The sequence below is a fragment of the Bufo gargarizans genome, chromosome 4 (assembly GCF_014858855.1).
Source record: "Bufo gargarizans isolate SCDJY-AF-19 chromosome 4, ASM1485885v1, whole genome shotgun sequence".
Lineage (NCBI taxonomy): Eukaryota > Metazoa > Chordata > Amphibia > Anura > Bufonidae > Bufo > Bufo gargarizans.
In genome coordinates this window covers 462,786,183-462,812,025 of record NC_058083.1, presented here as the reverse complement: position 1 = coordinate 462,812,025, position 25,843 = coordinate 462,786,183, and the positions used below count along the sequence as shown (strand labels likewise).

The following is a 25,843-nucleotide window of genomic DNA, read 5'->3' as shown; positions in this document are numbered from 1 at the left end:
TATAAAATAAAGGGTGAAATAATGTGTGACCATATAGGGGCTATCTACTTATTGGAGTGTCCTTGTGGCCTCCAATATGTAGGACGGACCACGAGGAAACTTAAAATACATATACAGGAGCACATCAGAAACATCAAGAAAGGTTTAGAAACGCATAGTGTGTCTTTCCACTTTAAAAAAGCGCACAATAAAGACCCTAGTGGATTGAAGTTTGTTGGCATAGAAAGGGTTAAGCAGAAGTGGCGGGAGGGGAGACCCGCTAGCTAGGATCAAAAGGTTTAGACATCGAATTTGATCTGAAACCTTGCTTGGTGGGATAGATGTGCTCTCTATCGTAGGGATATGCCTGATTTTAGATGTGTACCTTTCTGTTCTGCTGTAAGCAACATATGACAGTAATGATGAATAAATAGCGAGGATCTACAAACCGGATTCCAAAAAAGTTGGGACACTATACAAATTGTGAATAAAAACTGAATGCAATGATGTGGAGATGGCAAATGTCAATATTTTATTTGTAATAGAATGTAGATGACAGATCAAACGTTTAATCCGAGTAAAGGTATCATTTTAAAGGAAAAATACGTTGATTCAAATTTTCACGGTGTCAACAAATCCCCAAAAAGTTGGGACAAGTAGCAATAAAAGGCTGGAAAAAGTAAATTTGAGCATAACGAAGAGCTGGAAGACCAGTTAACACTAATTAGGTCAATTGGCAACATGATTGGGTATAAAAAGAGCTTCTCAGAGTGGCAGTGTCTCTCAGAAGCCAAGATGGGTAGAGGATCACCAATTCCCACAATGTTGCGCAGAAAGATAGTGGAGCAATATCAGAAAGGTGTTACCCAGCGAAAAATTGCAAAGACTTTGCATCTATCATCATCAACTGTGCATAACATCATCCGAAGATTCAGAGAATCTGGAACAATCTCTGTGCGTAAGGGTCAAGGCCGTAAAACCATACTGGATGCCCGTGATATCCGGGCCCTTAATCGATACTGCACCACAAACAGAAATGCTACTGTAAAGGAAATCACAGAATGGGCTCAGGAATACTTCCAGAAACCATTGTCAGTGAACACAATCCACCGTGCCATCCGCCGTTGCCAGCTGAAACTCTACAGTGCAAAGAAGAAGCCATTTCTAAGCAAGATCCACAAGCTCAGGCGTCTTCACTGGGCCAGGGATCATTTAAAATGGAGTGTGGCAAAATGGAAGACTGTTCTGTGGTCAGATTCGAAGTTATTTTTGGAAATCTGGGACGCCATGTCATCCGGACCAAAGAGGACAAGGACAACCCAAGTTGTTATCAACGCTCAGTTCAGAAGCCTGCATCTCTGATGGTATGAGGTTGCATGAGTGTGTGTGTGGCATGGGCAGCTTGCATGTCTGGAAAGGCACCATCAATGCAGAAAAATATATTCAGGTTCTAGAACAACATATGCTCCCATCCAGACGTCATCTCTTTCAGGGAAGACCCTTCATTTTTCAACAAGATAATGCCAGACCACATTCTGCATCAATCACAACATCATGGCTGCGTAGGAGAAGGATCCGGGTATGAAATGGCCAGTCTGCAGTCCAGATCTTTCACCTATAGAGAACATTTGGTGCATCATAAAGAGGAAGGTGCAACAAAGAAGGCCCAAGACGATTGAACAGTTAGAGGCCTGTATTAGACAAGAATGGGAGAGCATTCCTATTTCTAAACTTGAGAAACTGGTCTCCTCGGTCCCCAGACGTCTGTTGAGTGTTGTAAGAAGAAGGGGAGATGCCACACAGTGGTGAAAATGGCCTTGTCCCAACTTTTTGGGGATTTGTTGACACCATGAAATTCTGATTCAACACATTTTTCCCTTAAAATGGTACATTTTCTCAGTTTAAACTTTTGTTCCGTGATTTATGTTCTATTCTGAATAAAATATTAGAAGTTGACTGTATAGTGTCCCAACTTTTTTGGAATCCGGTTTGTAGTATTTGGATTTATGAATGAGGGAGGTATGTAATTTACTAGTGGTTGTATTCAAACATATGATCGGAACAACCTCCGAAATGGAGGGAATACTTTGTGAACGCTTATAAACCAAGTAAAAGGCGAATAATGAATAAGTATATGCCAAAAGGGGAGACATTTAGTTAAAGAGTAAGAATTTTTATGTCTGAATAAGTTTTATTCTATTTTATTTTGGAGTTTTTTATATGATATGGGAGGAGTAAAAAGGTTACTGCCGACCAAATAAATTGATTGCATTAAGGTGAGCAATAGAAGCGCCCCTGATGAAGCGAAAGCGAAACCTAGGTCAGGTGAACTGAGAAGGACTGATATGGTTTTGGGATATGTGCATTTGTTTGCCACGTTTGTGAGTATAATAAAAACATTTTTTTATAATTTTGGTTGGAGATCCTTCACTTGGTACAGAAGAATCCTCTGCGTCATGGAGTTATATTAACCTATATGCGAGGATCGTGGCCTCAAGGAAAGCGTGAAACCAGCAAAGAGTTAAGAGCAGCGCGGTCCTGTATTGAAACAAATTGAAGTTTGTGGTGGATAACTGTAGTGTAATACATTTACCCAGACTAAATACTATCTACATTTGTTATATCCCCAAAGACTTGCATTAACTTCTGGGTGTATTATCATATAATGTCATGTAAAGGGTGCACAACGTGGTGTATATATATATATATATATATATATATATACACACAGTTGCAAGAAAAAGTATCTGAACCCTTTGGAATGATATGGATTTCTGCACAAATTGGTCATAAAATGTGATCAGATCTTCATCTAAGTCACAACAATAGACAATCACAGTCTGCTTAAACTAATAACACACAAATAATTAAATGTTACCATGTTTTTATTGAACACACCATGTAAACATTCACAGTGCAGGTGGAAAAAGTATGTGAACCCTTGTTGAACCTCCTTTGGCAGCAATAACTTCAACTGGTTGAACCTCCTTTGGCAGCAATAACTTGAAGGAAACGTTTCCTGTAGTTGCAGATCAGACGTGCACAACGGTCAGGAGTAATTCTTGACCATTCCTCTTTACAGAACTGTTTCAGTTCAGCAATGTTCTTGGGATGTCTGGTGTGAATCGCTTTCTTGAGGTCATGCCACAGCATCTCAATCGGGTTGAGGTCAGGACTCTGACTGGGCCATTCCAGAAGGCGTATTTTCTTCTGTTTAAGCCATTCTGTTGTTGATTTACTTCTATGCTTTGGGTTGTTGTCCTGTTGCAACACCCATCTTCTGTTGAGCTTCAGCTGGTGGACAGATGGCCTTAAGTTCTCCTGCAAAATGTCTTGATAAACTTGGGAATAAATTTTTTCGATGATAGCAATCCGTCCAGGCCCTGACGCAGCAAAGCATCCCCAAACCATGCTCCCCACCACCATACTTCACAGTTGGGATGAGGTTTTGATGTTGGTGTGCTGTGCCTCTTTCTCCACACATAGTGTTGTGTGTTTCTTCCAAACAACTCAACTTTGGTTTCATCTGTCAACAGAATATTTTGCCAGTACCGCTGTGGAACATCCAGGTGCTCTTGTGCAAACTGTAAATGTGCAGCAATGTTTTTTTGGACAGCAGTGCCTTCCTCTGTGGTATCCTCCCATGAAATCCATTCCTGTTTAGTGTTTTACGTATTGTAGATTCGCTAACAGGGATGTTAGCATATGCCAGAGACTTTTGTAAGTCTTTAGCTGACACTCTAGGATTCTTCTTCACCTCATTGAGCAGTCTGTGCTGTGCTCTTGCAGTCATCTTTACAGGACGGCCACTCCTAGGGAGAGTAGCAGCAGTGCTAAACTTTCTATATTTATAGACAATTTGTCTTACCGTGGACTGATGAACAGCAAGGCTTTTGGAGATACTTTTAGAACCCTTTCCAGCTTTTTGCAAGTCAACAATTCTTAATCGTAGGTCTTCTGAGAGCTCTTTTGTGCGAGGCATCATTCACATCAGGCAATGCTTCTTGTGAAAAGCAAACCCAGAACTGGTGTGTTTTTTATAGGGCAGGGCAGCTGTAACCAACACCTCCAATCTCATCTCATTGATTGGACTCCAGTTGGCTGACACCTCACTCCCATTAACTCTTGGAGATGTCATTAGTCTAGGGGTTCACATACTTTTTCCACTTGCACTGTGAATGTTTACATGGTGTGTTCAATAAAAACATGGTAACATTTAATTATTTGTGTGTTATTAGTTTAAGCAGACTGTGATTGTCTTTTGTTGTGACTTAGATGAAGATCAGATCACATTTTATGACCAATTTGTGCAGAAATCCATATCATTCCAAAGGGTTTACATACTTTTTCTTGCAACTGTATATATATAGGCTAGAAAACTCTGGAGGAACCTGACCCTATCAAGAAGAGAGAGGTGCTGGCAGAGGCAAAAGGAGGAACAGGCGTGCACACAGTGGCTTGGGCCTGCCTTCAGTGCACTTAAACGCTCATTTGCATATGGAATAAAAGTACTTTTTCACCAGAATGAAGCAATAGATTGCTACGTGAAAGGTTTCACTACATTTGTTTGAGCTAGACCTACAACACATTGTACCTGGTTTAGCAGTAAATTTCCTCGTGACAGACTCTCTTTACGGGGTGAAGCTATCGGGGGACGTCCCTGGTGCCTGAGAGAAGCTGTGTTACCCTCTGCCATAAAAGAACTTAGAGTACAGATGTGGACACCATTATTCTGAACAGCCTTAATGCATCAAAGACACATTATAGTAATACAACAAATCACGTTAAAGTGACTATCCTTGCACAGCTGGTGTCAATGTAACGCTGGCTACATCCAGGGGTGCACCACCAATGAGGCCAGGTGAGGCGATCACCTCAGGCAGCACCCGTTAGGGGCAAGAGAGGGGCAGCCAAAAGGCCATGGGCTGAAGGGAAGGGGTTAGTACAAGAAATTAGCATTGGGGAGGGGGGGCACCATTTCCGTTTTCGCCTCAGGCAGCAGAAAGGCTAGGTGCACCCCTGGTTACACCTGTATTATAAACTGCACACTGTAGGCTGGGTCCCTGCTAGAGATTTTGCATTAGGGCCCAAGAGCTTCAAGTTATGCGTTGGGGTGCCATATTAATGTCATATAGCTGTGTGCATGTTAAAGGGGTTGTCCTGCTGTTTATATATTGTCAGGATAGGTAATTGATATTTGATCAGCGGGGGTCTAACACCCGGCAGGGGCGGTGCTCTATGCGAGTGCAGCTTCCTCTTCATCTCACTTGCAGAGGCGGCATGGTGTAATTACAAGTACTCACCCACTTAAGTGAATGGAGCGAGTACTTGTAATTACGCTCGCTTCTGAGACGACGTGCAGTCAAATGAACAGAAAGCGACGCTCACATGGAGCCGGGTGTCGGATCCCTGCCGATATTGATGTCGTATTCTGACGTCAGGTCATCAATATAAATGGCAGGAAAACCCGTTTAAACTTTATTTTAGAGTCACTTTTATTTTCATAATCAAAATTCCCTAAAAAAATTATATACTAAAATTCAAGACCATGCAGATAGAAAAAAAAAAATCCTCTTTAAAAACAAAAATGTCTGCCCGTCAAGGGGTTAATTAAACTGTATTTCTTCACAAGGGCAATCTACGGTACCACAATTTATGAGATAATGCGATTACCACAGAATAGCACAACACATGGCCGCCTACTAATTTGTTCTTCTCAGGTAATACAATTTCATGGCCACATGAAGGAAATTATTTTCAGAGGTAATGCAGATTAAATTTAATACACCGAACAGAGTCTACGCTGAATTATATTCTGCGCTTAATCTGATGTCAACAACAAAGGTCACCGGCACTGTTCAATAGGCCTGAAATACAGCTCAGTGAGGGAGTACTGATGTAGAAATGGGTTTATTCATAGACCGCCTCCAGTAGGCCATTTTGAGGCTTCCTAATGTCATTTGTACTGGTGTCCTTGTCATAAAAGGATTAAAGAGTCTGTATGACATCATGCGACAAATTCAGCTAACAAAATTAAAGGGTTAAAATCTCTTATGTAGTGTCTCCCAGAGTTCATATACAGCAGAGGAGGTCCCTCCTTCATGATGCCGTTTCATACATCCCACCTGCCCTCGCCTCCCTCCTATCCCTCGCTGATGTGGTCAAGTAACATTGTAGTCTGAGGAAGGAGGCCAGTAGAGCCAAGAGATAACCGGTTTGGCGAACACTTCCCCCTACCTGAATGATCACAAATCAAAAGAATGGGGGTCCCATGCTTCCTAGTTTAAATAAAGTGGTGGTCAACAATGTCATACAACCCAAAAGGACTGCCAAAGGCAGTGGAGGATAGTGCTTGGCTATCTCAGCAGTCTCACAGAGTTGGACGGAGCGTCAGCGGACACGTGCGACCACCACACAATTCAAAAGGGGGAACAGCAGCCGTGAATAGCAGGGATCACAGCTGTGAATAGGGGATAAGTGATGCTCTTGAGGAAAAGCTCCTTTAAAGGCTATGTATACCTTTGGGGGGGCAATCATTTTTTCATTATTGCAATGTACTAATTTTAAAATTACAAATTTTGAACCACTGTCTTTGTGCAGCCTTAAGTTTATATAGTAGCAGGATTTGAATTTTCACTCTGTTCAGCTCTTTATCTCTGACCTTATAAACACTCATTCTAGCTCAATTCTTATATTACTGATAAGAATGTGGCTTAAATAAGTGTTTATAACCTTTTAGGAGTTTAGAGTACCATTCACACAGCTAGACAAACCATTAACCCTTTGTGACAGAATAGCCCAATATTTTTTTATAAAGACCAATTGAAAAAAATTAATTTTTGCTCAAAATGAGTAATATGTAAGGATGTAATTGGACACAAAAAAATCATCAATGCAAATTTTTTGCATCGAGGATTCGTTTGTGTCATGTGACCACAGAGCGTGAGTGAAGCGCTTGCTGTTACTCACGCTCCGTGGTCACCCGCTGGTCCGAACCGCGCTGCACTGTATCCGGACACATCGTCAGGACATAACACGCACTAAGCACTGATGCTTTGTGATGTAAGGGGGACAGTACAGCACGTGGAGAAGAAGATGGAGGAGCTGTGGAGCTCCCCTACAGGAAAGGTAAGTGTTAAACTGGGACTAATGGCTAGGAGTGGAGATGGGGGAGCTGAGTACATGGAGGACAGCTGGCATTGGCATAGGTGGGGGGTGATGTCAAACAGTACTGATGGCATGAGGGGTTATGGCACAGAGGACTGATGGCATGGGGGTGGTGATGTCACAGAGGACTGATGGCATGGGAGGGCGATGGCACATAGGACTGATGGCATGGGGGTGATGTCAAAGACGACTGATAGCATGGGGGGGCTGATGGCAGAGAAGTCTGATGGCACTGGGGGGAGCTGATGGCACAGAGCTTATGGCACTGGGGGGCAGATGGCAGAGAGGACTGATGGCATGGGGGGAGCTGATGGCATGGGGGGGAGCTGATGGCATGAGGGGAGCTGATGACAGAGGACTGATGGCACTGATGTCACAGAGGACTAATGGCACTTGGGGGGGAGCTGATGGCACAGAGGACTGATGGCATTGGGTGGAGCTGATGACGTGGGGGATAATGGCACAGAGGACTGATGACATGGGGCAGCTGATGGCACAGAGGACTGATGGCCTTGGGGGGATGCTGATGACATTGGGGGGGAGCTGATGGCATAAAGGACTAATGGCACTGGGAGGAGCGGATGTCACAGAGGACTGATGGCACTTGGGGGAGCTGAGGGCACAGAGGACTTATGGTACTGCGGGCAGCTGATGGCATAGGGGAGCTGATGGCACTGGGGGTAACTGATGGCAGTGATGGGAGCTCATGGCATGGAGGAGACTAATGGGGCTGTGGACTGATGGCATGGGGGGGCAGATGACTTTTTATAAAGGAAAATGTTCTTTTAATTCTTATTAGACTACGCTATTAATCATTGGATTAATCGATAGAATACTTCATTACTAAAATAATCGATAGCTGCAGTCCTAGTAATATGCAATCATGATAACAAAAATTACCACCGAAGGTGTACTGTACATAGCATTTAACAGATCTACAGGAAGAAAACAAACTGCACTACACATTGTACAGCAGATTCTGCAGCAATATGAAAATGTCACTATTAGTTGAAGTTACCCTTCAAAGGGTTTTCCACTGTCTGTTCACCTAATTAGTTGGGGTCCTAGAATTAGGACCCCCAGCTATCAGACATTTCTGGAATATTCTGCACGTATATATCATAAATGTCTAAAATCATAAAAGTGAAAATTTTAATAATAAATAATGAATTAAATAACATGTATGACAGCTGAAAGATAAACGGCTCTTACCCCTTCCACATACTGAAGCATTCGGCGGGTGCTTTCCAGTGACTGAAAGGCAAAAGGAAAAATATTTTATTAGCGACTCAAACATGTCTTCTTAAAATGTTGTCAATATTTATTTTTTAATATATATTTCTTGCTGAGTATTAAAAATAATATTGCAACGTTATCTAATTTTGTATTTTCCATCCAAATATCAAGATTAGGGATGAGCGAATCCACTTCGAATGAAACATCCGAATAAAACATTCGAATGAAACAAAGCTGATTCGCATAAAACTTTGTTCTAATACTGTACGGAGCAGAAGCTTATTTCGAACCAGTTTAATATGGGAACCTGGGCATATGATCTTAAGTCTGACTTCTTGCTCTAAGGTGTAAACAGGAACTCGGTGTCTCCCTGTGGTTCACTTCCTATGAACTACAGGATGACATTATCACCAATCAAATCACTCCTGGCAGCTCTCAGACGCCTCCCTTCGTATTATGTATTATGTTGAAGATATAATGTCTCCTTTATGTAAAGGACCAGGAGTGCAGAGATATAGTAGGTGAGTGTATACAGTGATTAGCTGCAGTTATATAAACCTCCTGACTCACACTGCCTGCCTGTACTATCTGTGTGTACTGACTCTCCAGTCTAGTTCTAGGAGATGCAACTTCACACAGGTCTCTCTGCTTCCTGCATGTAAGAGCTGACAGGAGAGAGAGTGATGACAGGGCAGGGAGGGCCGACAGGCTCAAGCTGCATCACACAGGAAAACATGGAGTGTCTGCATCGGCTCTAATTCGTGATGTTAGATTTAGATTAGTCCTGTTTGGACAAATCCAAACCTTTTTTGCGTTTACATTAAATATAATAAGTTCCTGATCACCTTATTCACTATGTAATGTATTTCTCCTGCTGCGGCCAAACGAGCAAGGCTGCTAGTAATGTGAGACTATGGAAGTATTACGCATGCACAGTCACTGTAAGTACCAGCGCATGCTGAACTGTATTAAAGAAGGAATCCGAACCTGGACCCGTTATGGATTGTGCAGCAATCAACGAACCTGGGTTCTGATTTGCTCTTTAATACAGTTCAGCATGCGCTGCTACTTACAGTAACAGTGCATGCGTAATACTTCCATAGTCTCACGTCACTGGCGGCCTTATTCGAGGCAATACATTACATAGTGAATGTGGCGTTCGGGAACACAGTATATTTCATGTAAACACAAAAAAAGGTTTGGATTTGTCCAAACAGGAGGATTCTAAATCTGCCAATCGCTATCACTAATCTGTCATGGCTGCCATTACACAGAGCAGTGCAGTGTGGTGAGACCCCCACTCCCCCCCTCTGGCAAGAAGGGAACTGTAGGATGCATTAGGAAAACCATATCTGAGGGGAGGAGGAATCAACATGGCTGTCAACCCACAAATTACACATCAAATAAAACAGGCATGCATAAGGCATACAGAAGAGCCTGGATCTTATTCTTTAGAAATGAACTTTTTCTGCACTATATAGAAAAAAAAGTCCCGCAGTGCTTCTTTAAGGTTTATTATCAGTAGCTGAAATTCTATTCACACTGACATGTGCGGTGCATCACAGTTATGCGCCTCTAGCTCTATCAAACCTCACTGCTGGGATTCCCGACTTCTCTCAACCTGGAAGATTCTGCTGAACAGTCCTTCAGTAGCCGGAGAGAAGCCATATGCCTAACTTCCCCCACAATGGAGCAGATAGTTTAAACATTTGGAACATCAAAGAAAAAAAAATCTAAAACCATGTGTTTATTTTTTTTTCAGGCTTGTGCTTGTAATCTGCTAAGGTCCCTGCTTTTTCATATTTCCTAAAAAAATATTCTGCGCTGATAAGCTGCACATATTTGTCATTCACTGTAATGAATGGGATGGCACAAGACTGAGTGATCAGAAGCTGCAAAAGTATTAAGTAGCACAAAGTGTGGGAATAAATGTTTTTTTTCTAAGAAAGCTTCATTTGTGCAAAACGGTTGGCGCACTATAGTGCTGTGCCTCTTTTATTCCTTTGTCTTGGGCCAGAGTTTCAAACACGCTTTTGGTAGAGCAACACATGAGATATAAGAACATGGGTGATAGTTCCAACTTTTCCAGATATTTTCCTTTTATCTTATTCTGATAACATAGATGGGAGCAGAATGCGTAGAAAGAGTAGTTTGCTAAGTGCTTTTGTTTAAGTCCTGTTTTCAGGCTGAGATTTTTAAGGAATGATAGGCAGGTTGGTAGTGGGGCCTATCATTCCCTTCCTGGCCAGTACAAGCTTTCTTTGTAACACAGTCCAGCCTCATTACTGGGCTACTAAGGCACAAGAGAGAGATAGCCATCTGAGGAGGCAGAACCTCTATCTGGGGATACTGTTACTGAGGTTTCTAGCCTCCAAGTGGACATTTACTCCTGGTGTGGTAAAACACATTAAAGTAACTTTGCTAGAGCGGTTGGTAGTAAGCTACATTTCCTGGAGACTTGCATGTTTAGTTAGCGCTCAGATGGGCAGTGGTTGATTGGTAAATTGGGCCTGAATAAAGAATAAAGAACAGTCAAAGCCCTGCATGATCTGGACTTCTGGGTCACTGCATTTGATGCCATTTGCCTACCTTACAGAGCTAATTCCTTCACTATCCAGAAGACAGGTCATCAAAATCTAAAATCTGGAATACCCCTCAGAATGAAAAATATTAAAAATAACATGAAGATGAAGGGTAATGAATGCACGATAGATATTGACTAACTTGAGCGCATCCCTGTTTGTGAACAGCACCGACCTAAGAACTTTCTGCTATATACAAGATTTCCTCATCGGCATAAATGGCGGTGGCTCCATCAGTAGAATAACAATGAAGTGTATATAATTCCCCATTTATACCCCGGTACACTCACCTCATCAGCCAGCTGGTCGGCACGCCTCTGCATCTCTTCAAGCTCATTGCGCATATCAGCGTCTTCTGCCATTGTGAACTGGTGTGTGCTTTGGGATTGGGCAACTTGCAGCGGGGGACAGCCCTAGACCTTTAATGTAAAACATTAAAATTGATTAATACATGAAACATTATCATTTAATAACCTCTTTCTTTATTAACATGATGATAGATTTATAGGTTAGACATGTACATTTTTTAAACTGAATATTTAAAGGGAACCTGTCACCATAAAAATGCAATTTAAGCTACATGCTGTTATAGAGCAGGAAAAGCTGAGCAGATTGATGTATAGTTTTATGGGAAAAGATTCAGTAAAACTTTTATTTCATTAATTTAAATTCCTGCTCATTCTGGGCTCTGAAGTCCAGGAGACGGTCCTATCAGTGATTGACAACCCTCCCTCTATGACTGTGCATACAGAGAGAGCTGTCAATCACTGATAGGACCGACCCCTTGACTTGAAAGCCAAGAATGAGCATAGATAGATATAAATGAGTAAATTACAAGTTTTACTAAATCTTTTTCTATAAAACTATATATCAATCTGCTCAGCTCCTCCTGCTCTATAACATGCCGCCTGCAGCTCAGACACCATGTTCCATGTCACAGGTTCCCTTTAAGAGTGACGAGTAATACACAAACCATTTAGTGCATTAAAATCCATTTCTGCAATTCACCTCTTCTCCTATTTCTAAACCAACAGAATCAAATTAACTACCGGATATAAGGATAAAAACAGCTCCATTTGTTATATCTGCCTGTATTTTTTCAGCCACCAATTTCTGCATTCTCTGGTTGCGCAAAGATTATCATTTTAAATGAGCAAATGGATTTTAATACATTTAATGTATGACACAGTTCCTGTATGGAGTCCCCACATGTTCTACAAGAAAATTCCTAAGTAATATGGATTCCATCAAACATGTGGACGTACAATAGATTTCTCCATATAACTAGTACAGCCATATGCAAGTGGTCTTAAAGAGTCGCATTGATATCTATAGTTAATGTTCATTTTTTCAATACATTTTTCCAAAATTATTACATATTAAAATCAAGACCCGTGTATTTTTTTGTCTTAAGGGAGTTGTTCACTCCATTTATATTGATGGCTGTCCTACAGCAGCTCTGGGGCCAGAACAACACAACTTAATCCATTGTGAAGAGGATGGAGCTAGATACTGCAGCATTGCTCCAACTGATGTGAATGGCTGCAGTAACCAGATCTGTCCACTAAACAGAGGATGGAGCTGTGTAGTTCTACAGTAGAACAGCTGATTGGCAGGGGTGCGGGGTTTGGATCCCCCCGGATCAGTTATTGGTGACCTATCCTGAGAATAGGCCATCAGTATAAAAGTAGTGGAGAACTCCTTTACGTCATTGTACACTGTATGAAATGGGGCCATCCCACATTATATCTGCAGCCCAAAAAATAAGTAATACATTATTTCACAATTATATATCATGATTGGTTTCCCAGGAAGGAAATGTAAAACTGCTTTATGTTAACATATGGAAGGACTGATTGCAGGGGTTAAAATAACAACCTAAAAGGCAACAAAAAGGCCATACTTCACAAAAAAAAAAAAAACACAATAAGCCCTGTATGCCCTGAACGTACAACTTTGGTTATGTGCAAGACATTTTATCAATAAACACAGTGGTTGACCCTACCCATCAAAAGGAAAATCAGTGTCCACATCTTTGTTTTATGGGGCAGTGGACCTGTTTTCGTGGAGGAGCGGTTGGCCAGGTCTTCAATTCCAGACCATTAGAGAGAATACCTTCACCCTTCAACCATGGATAGCTATGGACCTCTCCCTTGGGTACATTTATTTCCAAACACATATATATATATATATATATATATATATATATATATATATACATATATATATATATACATATATCTTTTTATATACATACTCTATATATGTAATATACTCTCACTTCTCTGAGACACACAGTGTAGCAAGTTTCATAGACCACCTTTCAGTAGGGAAATATGGGAAGAAACCAGAACATCCAGAGAAAACCCACCCAAATGAGAGGAGATATTGCAGATTCAGATATTGCCCTTGCTTGGAATTGTTCATGACTTTCATAGTGGCCTAAGTAGACACAATGGGAAGCACTGAGCAAGGACAAACACGGAATACTCTGCAAATACTGGAGGAGGAAACAATACAAGGCGCAGAGTGTGCCTGACAGCTGTGCACAGGTAAACATGGCTAAACAATGTATGCATCTCTAATCTCAAGCCTGAGGCTAGAGAGGTGAGCACATACTATGTTTATGTTGGACTGACCTGTTGTATGAATAATGCAACCCTCACGTGTACCGAACCAAAATAGGCCTCAATATAGCAACATTAAATCAGGGCATAAATGCAATAACCAAAATATACCTACAATGTTGTTCAATCACAAACAACGACACATGCCCAAAATAGTCAAAAAATATAAATTAATTTTATTGCATAAAAAGTCCATATACATAACATATCACAGTATTAAAAATAAGAATAAAGAGGAAACAACAGAAGTATAAAGGTGCCAGAATCATCTAACCTATGCTGCTACTACCCTCAAGATATAAATATGCGCACTATAAAGCATAAATAGCACATAGTGGCCAGCCTCTTATACCGCATGGGTATGGCCCACAATATAGGTATATCCCCTACAGAGTACATAGCTAGGGAGTGTATAATAACTCTAATAACGTGATGCTAACCCAAAGCAATGGTACAGCCAGGGAAGCAAACAATTATATATAATATGGGGTGGGGAGAATGAAAGGAAGAGAACAAAGGATGAGACACCAGGAAAACAACAAAAACTAGTGAAAACAGAAAAAACTGAAAAATAGAAGAGTACATCCCCCCACAGCCAGATCAGGGAGGCCACAAATAATATGATTAAATATGTCACAAAAAGCCTAATCAATATAGGCAGTACATACCACAAGACATGATTGGGGGTAGGAAAAACGGCACAGGTCAGCCAGAAAACCTTGACGCGTGTTTCACCTCAGCCTCGTTAGGAGGTAATGAGATGTAGCCCTCAGCCCAAACTTATATCCAAAAAGGGCGGCAAGTATAAATAATAAACTAACATAAATCAGCTACTGTATCCCATTGAGCGCATCCCCACCTGATGATGCGCGCTTCGGTCAGTACATGGAGACGCCATTCTCGTCAGGAGGAGGGGTGGAACGCAAGCCATGTATTCCAGCCCGCCTCCCAAGGAAACGTAGCAGTGCCTCCATGTGATCCGGCACACAGAGCACCACGGCCATGTGCTGCAACAGCTGACAGGGTAACCAAGCAACCCTGTAAACAATGAACTAGGCGTCCATACCCTAACACCAAAAGAAAAACAATAAGTATAAAATGAAATATAGCTACAGTTGCAAGAAAAAGTATGTGAACCCTTTGGAATGATATGGATTTTTGCACAAATTTGTCATAAAATGTGATCTGATCTTCATCTAAGTCACAACAATAGACAATCACAGTCTGCTTAAACTAATAACACACAAAGAATAAAATGTTACCATGTTTTTATTGAACACACCATGTAAACATTCACAGTGCAGGTGGAAAAAGTATGTGAACCCCTAGACTAATGACATCTCCAAGAACTAATTGGAGTGAAGTGTCAGCCAACTGGGGTCTAATCAATGAGATGAGATTGGAGGTGTTGGTTACAGCTGTCCTATAAAAAAAACAAAAAAAAACAACACACCAGTTCTGGGTTTGCTTTTCACAAGAAGCATTGCCTGATGTGAATGATGCCTCGCACAAAAGAGCTCTCAGAAGGTCTACGATTAAGAATTGTTGACTTGCATAAAGCTGGAAAGGGCTATAAAAGTATCTTCAAAAGCCTTGCTGTTTATCAGTCCACGGTAAGACAAATTGCCTATAAATGGAGAAAGTTCAGCACTGCTGCTACTCTCCCTAGGAGTGGCCGTCCTGTAAAGATAACTGCAAGAGCACAGTGCAGACTGCTCAATGAGGTGAACAAGAATCCTAGAGTGTCAGCTAAAGACTTACAAAAGTCTCTGGCATATGCTAACATGTTAGCGAATCTACGATACGTAAAACACTAAACAAGAATGGATTTCATGGGAGGATACCACAGAGGAAGCCACTGCTGTACAAAAAAAACATTGCTGCACGTTTACAGTTTGCACAAGAGCACCTGGATGTTCCACAGCAGTACTGGCAAAATATTCCGTGGACAGATGAAACCAAAGTTGAGTTGTTTGGAAGAAACACACAACACTATGTGTGGAGAAAAAGAGGCACAGCACACGAACATCAAAACCTCATCCCAACTCTGAAGTATGGTGGTGGGGGCATCATGGTTTGGGGCTGCTTTGCTGCATCAGGGCCTGGATGGATTGCTATCATCGAAGGAAAAATGAATTCCCAAGTTTATCAAGACATTTTGCAGGAGAACTTAAGGCCATCTGTCCACCAGCTAAAGCTCAACAGAAGATGGGTGTTGCAACAGGACAACGACCCAATGTCACGGCCACGGTTATGGTCGTGACTCCTTGGGAGCCGCATACAGTTGCCCGCGGTTGTGGTTGTGTGTCAACCGCAGCTGAGGCATAATGTAGTTGGCCTCAGTGCGGTTGCCGCGGACAACAGCTTTGTGTGCGGTTCCCGGGGAGTTGTGTGCGTGTGTGGATGCACTTTGTTTGTATGTCTGGTGTGCACTTGTTGTTGTTTGGTGCGCACGGACATCGTCCTTTCACTGTGGCTGCCCGTGGCAACGTTTGGTATTATGTACATGTGGTGGCAGTGTCTCGGCCTTCGGGCTGTCTCCCAGGACGGCTGCCACCCATGTCGTTGCCAGCGGCAACAGCCACAGGGTGATCAGGTTGGTCACTTCCCCTGTATGTGTGTTTTCCCTTCTGTGTGCTGGAAGGGTTAACTTCCTTCCCAGTGTGTGTGATGTCACTGGGTGTGGTTGACCGGTGGGTGTGGCTTTTTGGCCTATATAGCCTGAGTCTCTTGCAGGCTTCAGTAGGTTGCTTCAGCCCTGCTATCTGGAGCAGCTTCCTGTGTATTTGATCTGCCTGTGAGAGCCACCACTGTGGTCATAAGTTTATGTTCAGTTTGTCTTTGTCTGTGTGATGTTCGGTTTATGCTTTCTTGTATATTTCTGTGCTGCCATGTATCTGGGTTCCGGTGTGTGGATGAGTTTGTGCTGACTTTGGTTTGCTATTTGTGGACTTCAGATTTCCTGCACACTGATCCAGTCAGCAGGGCTGTGGCAGGTGGCTGGAACTAGTGCAGCACCTGCCATATACATTGGTTTGCATTTGTGTTCCCCTTTTCTCTACAGCTTGGCCTTTGGGACTCCTGATCCTCCCTGTCTTGGAGGAGTGGGTTGTCCTACTCTGTCACCTAGGTCAGGGCCGACTTGAGGGCTTGTAGGGACTTTAGGTTCCGGCGTATGAGCCCTCCTACCATCAAGGTCGGCTCATACTGACAGGAGACAGGGTCAGCGTTAGGGACGCAATAGGAGGTGACCTGCTCCCTAATGCTGTGGTCCTGGCCAAGCAGCGACCGGACATCCTCCTACATCGCACGGCTGAGGATTTCCCCCATCCTCAGCCGTGACACCCAAAGCATAGAAGCAAATCAACAACAGAATGGCTTAAACAGAAGAAAATACGCCTTCTGGAGTGGCCCAATCAGAGTCCTGACCTCAATCTGATTGAGATGCTGTGGCATGACCTCAAGAAAGCGATTCACACCAGACATCCCAAGAATATTGCTGAAATTAAACAGTTCTATAAAAAGGAATGGTCAAGAATTACTCCTGACCGTTGTGCACGTCTGATCTGCAATTACAGGAAACCTTTAGTTGAAGTTATTGCTGCAAAAGGAGGTTTAACTAGTTATTAAATCCAAGGGTTTACATACTTTTTCTACCTGCACTGTGAATGTTTACATGGCGTGTTCAATATCAGGGTTTACGCCACCACCTACGTTAGTGGCTACAACCCCCACTTCTCCTCCCCTGCCTTCTCCTCCACTTCCACCTCAGAATTATCCTCTTGCAGCACCAGTCAGCCATCAGTCAGTAGCTGGAAGCAGTGTAGCACTGCAGTAGGGAAACGTCAACAGGCCGTGCTTAAGCTGATCTGCTTAGGTGACAAACAGCACACCGCCACAGAGCTGTGGCAGGGGATAAGAGACCAGACTGAGCTGTGGCTCTCGCCACTCAACCTAGAACCAGGCATGGTTGTGTCTGATAATGTCCGTAACTTGGTGGCGGCTTTGGAGCTCGGCAAGCTGACACACATCCCATGCCTAGCCCACGTCTTCAACTTAGTAGTTTAGCCGTTTCTCAAAACCTACCCCAATTTGCCTGAGCTACTGGTGAAGGTGCGCCGCATGTGTGCCCATTTCTGCAAGTCATCGACAGCTTCCACCGGTCCGTCAACACTGCAGCACCGCTTACAATTGCCAGCTCACCGACTGTTGTGCGACGTGAGCACGCACTGGAACTCGACGTTCCACATGTTGGCCAGGCTTTGTGAGCAACAGATGGCAGTAGTGGAATACCAGCTGCAACATGGTCGTCACCTTTCCAGTCAGCTTCCACTCTTCACAAGCGATGAGTGGGAATAGATGTCTGACCTCTGTGAGGTTTTAAGAAACTTTGAAGAATCAACACAGATGATGAGCGGCGATAACGCTATTATCAGCGTCACCATCCCACTTCTGTGTCTACTCAAACACTCGCTGCTCACAATTAAGGCTGACACTTTGCATGTGGAAGAGGTGGAAATGGGGGAAGACATTACACAGGGTGATAGCCAGACCACTCTCGTTCGTATTCTCAGCACAAATTGGATGATGATGATGAGAAGGAGCAGGAGACGGTTGCCTCCACTACAGAGGGTAGTACCCATGGAAGTTTAATTCCATCTGTTCAGCGTGCATGGGCAGAAGAGGAGGAAGAGGATGAGGAGATTGAGAGTCATCCTCCTGATGACGACAGCGAAGTTGGGACTCTGGCACACATGGCTGACTTTATGTTAGGCTGACCCACACGTTTTACGCATTTTGGACAACACCGATTACTGATTGTTCACCCTTCTCGACCCCTGCTACAAAGAGAACTTCTCATCTCTCATTCCTATGGTGGAGAGGACGAGGAAAATGGTGCAATACCAGAAGGTCCTTGTGGAAAAACCCTGATGTGCGGCCTAGTGTCACAAAGAGGGAAACATTTTGGAAGATGGTGAAGGAGTACGTAGCAGACCGTGTCAGCGTCCTCAATGATCCCTCTGTGCCTTACAACTACTGGGTGTCCAAGCTGGACATGTGGCACGAACTCGTGCTCTATGCCCTGGTGGTGCTGGCCTACCCTGCCACCAGTGTTTTGTCAGAGCGGGTATTTAGTGCTGCTGGGGGCATAATAACTGATAAGCGCATCTGCCTGTCAACTGGAAATGCTGACAGGATGACTCTTATAAAATTGAACAAGGCCTGGATTGCCCCGACTTCTCTACTTAAAGGGAACCTGTATATTTATAGTATGGTGGCTCACTCCGCATACAGTTGTGGAAATGGGTGCTACTAAGTCGAATATGACTCACCCAGTCATAGGTAGAATAATGTATGGAAAAGTGTAGGAAGACTGAGCACTCACCAGCTGGACCAATTGGAGAACAAACGAATATGTAGCAAAATATTTATTTAATATTTAAATAAAGCCCTGAATCTAAAAATGCAGCGGAATCAATAATAACATAATATATAAAAAATTTGATGTTCACATATAATAAATACACCTATAATAAAATGCGGTCATATATATATAAAACTTAAACAATATTAAAAGACATAATGAGCCTGGAAAAAAGGGCAATTATTCACAGTGCATATGTAGAGGATTGGAATAAATATTTGGTAGACTGCTGATCAGTTCGGGGAATATGCCAAATGTAGTGTCCAAATCGGGATATTGTGATGAATATGCGATAAGTCACTGATTAATACAATAGATGCGCCAGATATGGTATCCAATAGTTATCAATAGTCGAAGGCAAATTAGTATCCCTGTGTTAGTTCACTTCATATAGAATACTTTGGTTCAATGTAGCTAGGTGGACATGTGTTTAAAAGGATATAATACACCTGTTATTCGCCGTCTAATGTGAGCGTAGCCGTGGCGTCCCACGAGGTTCACTAGATTAGATTCGGCGGTACCTTAGTCTGGTCGCTTGCTTGAGGTGGTTCAAATGAGCGTGTAGCTCTCGGCGTGGGGAATCTTCTGGTGATGTTCACCGATGCTGCAAGCCTGGACCTGGTTGGTAAGTAACAAGGTGTTTCCTTCACACTGGCAAACAAGGGTATACTTCCGGCAGAGTTAAAGTTCAATTGTCGGGATGTTGGGGTCTCGTGGTTTTTTTTTCATCAGCTGATGTCCGAGTACAATAACCAGACGCGTTTCGGGGTCCTTTCCTGGCCCCTTCCTCAGTGGTGGTCTGTAAGAGGGTTTTGACCCTCTTTTTATACCCAACATCCCTTGAAGTGAGCTGGAGCAAAAGCAAAGTAGTGGATTTTGGATCTGATCATATAAACATATGAAAACTCTGGCATGGAACAGTCTAAATAGTTGTTATTTTTATTTGTATAAGGAAAGGTATTTCCAGATATTGTACTGAAAATCGGTTTTAGCGATCCTATTATCTGGCGTTTCTTAATTAAATCCCGTTTTCATTTTGCAGTGGATTCCATATAATTTATCAATGCGGTTTTTTAAAACGCAAATGCGGTTTCTTCAATGCATATGCGTTTTATTGTTATGCGAATATATGCGAATATTTGTTATATATAAAGGCACATATTGCCATATTTTGTGCCTTTATATATAACAAATATTCGCAGTTTATAAAAGTAATGACTGCATATTTTTGAATATTTTATATTTAAGACTTTTTACTTTTACATATATTGTCTTTTACTGCAAATTTTGTACTTTTTATTAATTCTTCATCGCCATATTGTATTGTATGACATAAAATTGGTGAAAATCAATATAACCTGCACCTACAAATATAGGGGACAATAAAACGCATATGCATTGAAGAAACCGCATTTGCGTTTTAAAAAACCGCATTGATAAATTATATGGAATCCACTGCAAAATGAAAACGGGATTTACGGTAATTAAGAAACGCCAGATAATAGGATCGCTAAAACCGATTTTCAGTACAATATCTGGAAATACCTTTCCTTATACAAATAAAAATAACAACTATTTAGACTGTTCCATGCCAGAGTTTTCATATGTTCATATGATCAGATCCAAAATCCACTATTTTGCTTTTGCTCCAGCTCACTTCAAGGGATGTTGGGTATAAAAAGAGGGTCAAAACCCTCTTACAGACCACCACTGAGGAAGGGGCCAGGAAAGGCTGATGAAAAAAAAACCACGAGACCCCAACATCCCGACAATTGAACTTTAACTCTGCCGGAAGTATACCCTTGTTTGCCAGTGTGGAGGAAACACCTTGTTACTTACCAACCAGGTCCAGGCTTGCAGCATCGGTGAACATCACCAGAAGATTCCCCACGCCGAGAGCTACACGCTCATTTGAACCACCTCAAGCAAGCGACCAGACTAAGGTACCGCCGAATCTAATCTAGTGAGCCTCGTGGGACGCCACGGCTACGCTCACATTAGACGGCGAATAACAGGTGTATTATATCCTTTTAAACTCATGTCCACCTAGCTACATTGAACCAAAGTATTCTATATGAAGTGAACTAACACAGGGATACTAATTTGCCTTCGACTATTGATAACTATTGGATACCATATCTGGCGCATCTATTGTATTAATCAGTGACTTATCGCATATTCATCACAATATCCCGATTTGGACACTACATTTGGCATATTCCCCGAACTGATCAGCAGTCTACCAAATATTTATTCCAATCCTCTACATATGCACTGTGAATAATTGCCCTTTTTTCCAGGCTCATTATGTCTTTTAATATTGTTTAAGTTATATATATATGACCGCATTTTATTATAGGTGTATTTATTATATGTGAACATCAAATTTTTTATATATTATGTTATTATTGATTCCGCTGCATTTTTAGATTCAGGGCTTTATTTAAATATTAAATAAATATTTTGCTACATATTCGTTTGTTCTCCAATTGGTCCAGCTGGTGAGTGCTCAGTCTTCCTACACTTTTCCATAAAGGGAACCTGTCACCGGGATTTTGTGTATAGAGCTGAGGACATGGGTTGCTAGATCGCCGCTAGCACATCCGCAATACCCAGTCCCCATAGCTCTCTGTGCTTTTATTGTGTAAAAAAAACGATTTGATACATATGCAAATTAACCTGAGATGAGTCCTGTCCCTGACTCATCTCACGTACAGGACTCATCTCAGGTTAATTTGCATATGTATCAAATCAGTTTTTTTACACAATAAAAGCACACAGAGCTATGGGGACTGGGTATTGCGGATGTGCTAGCGGCCATCTAGCAACCCATGTCCTCGGCTCTATACACAAAATCCCGGTGACAGGTTCCCTTTAACCAGAGGAAAGCGGCTGAACATAAATGCACTGTAAGGCCCCTTTCACACGGGTGAGTTTTCCGCGCGGGTGCAAGGCGTGAGTTGAACACATTGCACCCGCACTGAATCCGGACCCATTCATTTCTATTGGGCTGTGCACATGAGCGGTGAATCAATCGTAGTGGGTTTTTTTCCATTTAATTCCTTGTAATGTAGTTGGTTAAAGATACCAGGCCATGTTCCTGATGTCTTAAGTAACTGTACATGTTTACTGCACATAAGAGGAACCGGGAAGCTAGAAAACATCTACACAAGTAACCTAAAGCCCCAGCTCTGTTAAAGACATCATCAGGGTAAGATGTGTCTTGCTACCACAAACTTTCTTTGCATTATATGGGCGTCGGCCAGAAGCGATGTTGTGAACTGGTTGAGGGGGAGCTTAGGGCTCTTTCACACTTGCGTTGTCCGGATCCGTTGTGTACTCCATTTGCCGGAATTACACGCCGGATCCGGAAAAACGCAAGGTAACTGAAAGCATTTGAAGACGGATCCGTCTTCAAAATGCGTTCAGTGTTACTATGGCAGCCAGGACGCTATTAAAGTCCTGGTTGCCATAGTAGTAGTGGGGAGCGGGGGAGCAGTATACTTACAGTCCGTGCGGCTCCCGGGGCGCTCCAGAATGACGTCAGAGCGCCCCATGCGCATGGATGACATGCCATGTGATCACGTGATCCATGCGCTTGGGGCGCCCTGACGTCACTCTGGAGCGCCCCGGGAGCCGCACGGACCGTAAGTATGCTGCTCCCCCGCTCCCCACTACACTTTACCATGGCTGCCAGGACTTTAGCGTCCCGGCAGCCATGGTAACCATTCAGAAAAAGCTAAACGTCGGATCCGGCAATGGGCCGAAACGACGTTTAGCTTAAGGTGGGATCCGGATTAATGCCTTTCAATGGGCATTAATTCCGGATCCGGCCTTGCAGCAAGTGTTCAGGATTTTTGGCCGGAGCAAAAAGCGCAGCATGCTGCGGTATTTTCTCGGGCCAAAAAACGTTCCGGTCCTGAACTGAAGACATCCTGATGCATCCTGAACGTATTTCTCTCCATTCAGAATGCATTAGGATAAAACTGATCAGGATTCTTCCGCATAGAGCCCCGACGACGGAACTCTATGCCGGAAGAAAAGAACGCAAGTGTGAAAGAGCCCTTACTCATTTGTTCACTGCTTTGGTAACTGTTACTTTACTCTGTATGTTACATTTGTATGTATTTTGTATATGTAAAATATGTATTTGTATATATAAAGTATGTATTTTATCATAGTTTAGTAAACTTTTTAAGCACCTATACTGTGTTAAGCCTATTTATTCCCGGATCTCAGAATTCACGGTACTACAACAACATTTTACCTTTAATAAATTAAATTATCATTTAGAACCATAATTTTGTGATTACCTGGGTTAGCTTTATCTAATATTAAAAATAGCTGGTGATCAGAAACATTTAAGCATGACACATATCCAAAAAACTGAACAAATTGGGAAGAGAACAAATACACAAAACCCATTAAGCTTTACTGTTAATAGAGGGGGTTGAGTCTCTCAAGGGACCTCCCAATCCATCACCGCTTAAAGAGGACCTTTCACCGATTATTACAATGTGAACTAAGAATACAGACATGGAGAGCGGCGCCCGGGGATCTCACTGCACTTACTATTATCCCTGGGCGCCGCTCCGTTCTCCCGCTATGCCCTCCGGTATCTCCGCTCACTAAGTTATAGTAGGCGGAGATTTCAGTCACTAAGTTATGGTAGGCGGAGTCTGCCCTTGTTCTGCTCTAGCGCTGGCCAATCGCAGCACAGAGCTCACAGCCTGGGAGGGTATTTTCTCCCAGGCTGTGAGCTCTGCAATGCGATTGGCCAGCGCTACAGAAGAACAAGGGCAGACTCCGCCTACTATAACTTAGTGAGCGGAGATACCGGAGGGCATAGCGGGAGAATGGAGCGGCGCCCGGGGATAATAGTAAGTGCAGTGAGATCCCCGGGCGCCGCTCTCCATGTCTGTATTCTTAGTTCACATTGTAATAATCGGTGAAAGGTCCTCTTTAAATTACACAGTGTGTATTATCTATATGCTACACTTTGTCTCTAATCTGTGACTCAGTTATCAAAAGACTCTCTAAATTATAAGCTCAATTTATCATTGTCAGCCAGATACACAAATAATGCAGATTTTCTTCATACACTAAGTCGAGTTCCATTTTCTCTGGCTATTAGAATCTGTGTAGACGGAATTCAGTTCTGACTAAAATACCGACTCTTACAGTACAATGTCATTAATCCATCATCTGTGTTCACCAAAATGACAGAATTATTTGGGTCATTTACCAAGACCAGTGTTTTTTTATGCCAGTCATCATTTAGTCAGAAAATTATGATAAATCTGCCGGGCCGATGTGTCCACCCACACCATACCCACATCACACACCCTTTTTGGAAAGCAGCAAGTGCAGAATTGAAACACCATTTGTGCAAATATCGGCAAACCTGAAGCATTTTTACACCAGTTTTCTGTCAAAGGGACGGATAAATGACTGTTATTGACTGTCTGGAATTCACAATTTAATAAAGGAGGCTTCTTCCATTGTCACCACTTTCCAGGATTTTATTCTGATGGAAATGTTTTACGTCCCTGCCTGTAGCCATGAACTTGGTAAATCCATAAATGAGGTCTTCTCTACCCCTCAGATAATTTGGATAATTAGAACAGTTGCAGATATTTCTGCAGCAAATCTGCCCCATGTAAATTCACCAGAAGAACACCTGAAGAGCACTGTAAGACTTATCGATGCCCTGAATCAGAATTGAGTTTGACTGCATTCAATTGTCACTTTTTTTCATCAGTATGACATCCATAAAAAAAATATATATATATAAACAACTGAAGAATATCCACTCAGCATAGCCTTGCAACTATCCATGAAAAAGCAGAGCTTCATTTGCCATGATGGCCTTCACTTGCCATTTGTTTTCTTTTTCATGGGCCCCATGAGTTGAATGGATGAGTCCAACATGAAAATTGGACCAAAATACGGCATGATGCAATTTTAGCTGCACGGACCGATGGTCCATGAAAAAAAAAAAAAAAAACCTCAATCATGTGACTTGGCCCATTAACTTTCATGTGTCCTATTTCCGTCTGTGTGCTAGACTCTGTCAGGACTTGAATCCTGGGACAAGCTTCGACCACTTTCATAGAGGATTAGGACATTCATTATAGAAAGACCTACTGGAAATCAAGATATAATACAGCAACTTGAAATCCTTTCATGCAGTACTTTATCCCTTTGATTAAAATAATCATATTCTTACTGTGGAGCGTAAAATGAGGCCACAGATCTTAATCAGGTTCATGGTACTTAACCCAGCAGTTTCCAGAAATATATATTTATGTTTAGAAGAATAGATAGGGGGTCATTTATTGTACAGGAATATACCTAAATTAGGTGTAATTCAGGTGCAGATGGTGGTGCAACGGTTAGTTGCGCCGCTATCTCTGGATTCGCCCCAGTCATGCCAAGTCTAAAACTGTGGAAGTGGCACAGGCGGGGATTCATCATTTTCTACGCCTAAAACAGGCGTAGATAGCGGCGCAACTAATTGTTGCACCACCATCTGCAAGATTGATTAAATGTAAGACAGCAAGGAAGCTGGCTTACATTTAGAAGTGGCGCTGGATGCACCGAAGTTATGGAGAGGCCTGCGTCTCTTCACAACTTCGGCAGATCCTCTGCCAGCTATGGGGCTTTATTAGGACCAGCGTCTAAAATGTTGGTCTTAATAAATGTGCCCCATAATCTATACACATTGAACAAAAAGTATTCAATATGTAGCAGATGTTCCCTTTATAGTTCTAGCATCCAAGATTATGGTCCTGTCTAACTAGACCCCATAGCATGTGGTACCTAAT

The 25,843-nt window shown here is 42.5% G+C and overlaps 1 protein-coding gene across 1 annotated transcript in view; it reads right to left on the bottom strand.

Annotated features, from left to right (window-relative positions):
* Positions 1–25,843, bottom strand: part of SNAP25 (synaptosome associated protein 25) — a 121,990-nt gene that overhangs the window by 57,610 nt on the left and 38,537 nt on the right. The window contains exons 2-3 of the mRNA XM_044290826.1: positions 11,255–11,383; positions 8,359–8,400 (exon numbers count right to left, since the gene is read on the bottom strand). Coding sequence (XP_044146761.1) covers positions 8,359–8,400; positions 11,255–11,326 — 114 coding nt within the window. The 5' untranslated portion in view covers positions 11,327–11,383. The remainder of the gene's footprint in view (positions 1–8,358; positions 8,401–11,254; positions 11,384–25,843) is intronic.